Source organism: Marmota monax, unplaced genomic scaffold (assembly GCF_021218885.2).
Source record: "Marmota monax isolate L192 unplaced genomic scaffold, Marmota_monax_Labrador192_F-V1.1 WCK01_AAM20220418_F8-fsc00050, whole genome shotgun sequence".
Taxonomy (NCBI): Eukaryota; Metazoa; Chordata; class Mammalia; order Rodentia; family Sciuridae; genus Marmota; species Marmota monax.
The window spans coordinates 376,858-378,590 of record NW_026694552.1 but is presented as its reverse complement, the minus strand read 5'-3'; the positions used below and the strand labels follow the sequence as shown (position 1 = coordinate 378,590).

The 1,733-nt window shown below is 34.7% G+C and overlaps 1 protein-coding gene across 1 annotated transcript; it reads left to right on the top strand.

The window, feature by feature from the left end:
- Window positions 1-269: 269 nt before the first annotated feature.
- On the top strand, window positions 270-1,160 carry Cpxcr1 (CPX chromosome region candidate 1). The gene is made up of 2 exons (XM_046420777.1): window positions 270-583; window positions 653-1,160. Exons 1-2 carry the CDS (start codon window positions 270-272, stop codon window positions 1,158-1,160), a joined length of 822 nt encoding a protein of 273 aa, XP_046276733.1.
- The last annotated feature ends 573 nt before the right edge of the window (window positions 1,161-1,733 follow it).

Sequence of the window (1,733 nt, the reverse complement as noted above, 5' to 3'; positions counted from 1 at the left end):
TGTGTGGTGGTGAGGATTGAACCCAGTGCTTCACATGTGCCAGGCAGGAGCTTCACTGATGAGCTACAACCCTAGCCCTTCTTATCATTTTGACTTTCTCTTATTTAAATTTTTGTTTATGACTCTGATAAGATATTTATAGACATGAGAAAGCACAGGAATACAACATCCATATGTTTTTCATCAAGAGTAAAGGACTGATTTCTTATGATGTAAAACATTCCCCAATTTAATACATCTTGTCTTCTTTCTCACAAATAGAATCCAGGATGACTTCTCGTGCTAAAGAAGGAAGTGATCCAGCTGACAACGCTCTGAAAATTTCTGAAAATGAGGCTCCACATGACTGTAGTGCAGACATAGAGCCTTCATTTGCTAATCCCAGTATGATCTCTCAGGCGGAATCCAACCCAATGAACAGGCAGCCAAGCACATCAACCTCCCAGGAGGATGCTGTTCTTCTAACAGCGGACAATATTGAGCTTGAAGCAGAAAAGATTCAAAAAGATTCTCAAAAGGAAGATGCATCACAAAACTCTCTTGTAGTTCGGATGCCTATTCCTAGAAAATTGATCTTTCTTATGTCAGGACTAGGGAGAATTACTTATCTGAGTATCCCACTGCTGAAAACTGATAAAGGCAATTTCTTAAGTGACAGACCAATATTCTACCCAGGGAAAGTGCAGATAAAAGTGAATGATTTTTATCACAACATCATAAATTACAAAATTCCTCTCCAACTTTCAATTCAATGGAGAATACCATTCATTAATAATCATGAGATAAGAGGAATGATTCTCCATCTGCTATGTGGGAGACATTTCTCTCAGACTGTAGGTCATCAAAATAGCATGTGGATGAAACAAAAATATATAGCATTCGTTCCTAGACCAAATGTCCTCACCCATGGTTCGAGAACCATAATATTTGGAAGGCCTTTGAGGGTGTACTACTATTGTTCCCTCATTGAGCGAATGACATCAGGAAAATTTTACAAATCAAGTGATAAAGGGAGGGATGGGTTTCAAATTTTTGTGAGGTCAGGGTTCTATATTCCACGGACCCAAATCCAAAGTACATCCAACAGAAAAAATTTTAAAAATCATTTGAGATCTCACCATAACATGAGAGTTGTTATCATAAGCATTGATAATGGATAGAAATATCTGTGTCCCATCTGTGGGTGTTGTTTCAGCAATTTTATTGAATTTAGACAGCATTCCTGCAGCTTTCCTGGGAACTAAACTGGGGTAAATTTATTTTAAAATTTAATTTCTAAAAATTTGTAATTTGACTACCAAATTGGAACAAAATTGCATGAACAAAAAAAATCAGTATTATTAGATGGAGTTGCAGAAAGAAATACCAACTAATAGGATATATCAGTAAGACACATCTTTGGAAAAAAAAAGAATGCCTTCATTTATTCTGGACTATTATGAATAAATTTTCAAAATATCAAGACTGATTTGTATTATCATTTGAATCAAGACAACGTTTGCACTCCAATAACATCTACTTTTGCAAACTAACAGACTACTGATAAAGCAAAAATATATTGGATGATAAGACAATATTATCAGGTGTTCCTAAAAATTCTGCTGATTTCAATTTCTCCACTAATTCAATAAAAATCATTTAAAGACATTGATAGTTGTGTTGTATTTTTCCAACTAGATATATTTTCCTAAGCCAAGGAAAAAATCTGAAATTACTGAAAATATACCATATAT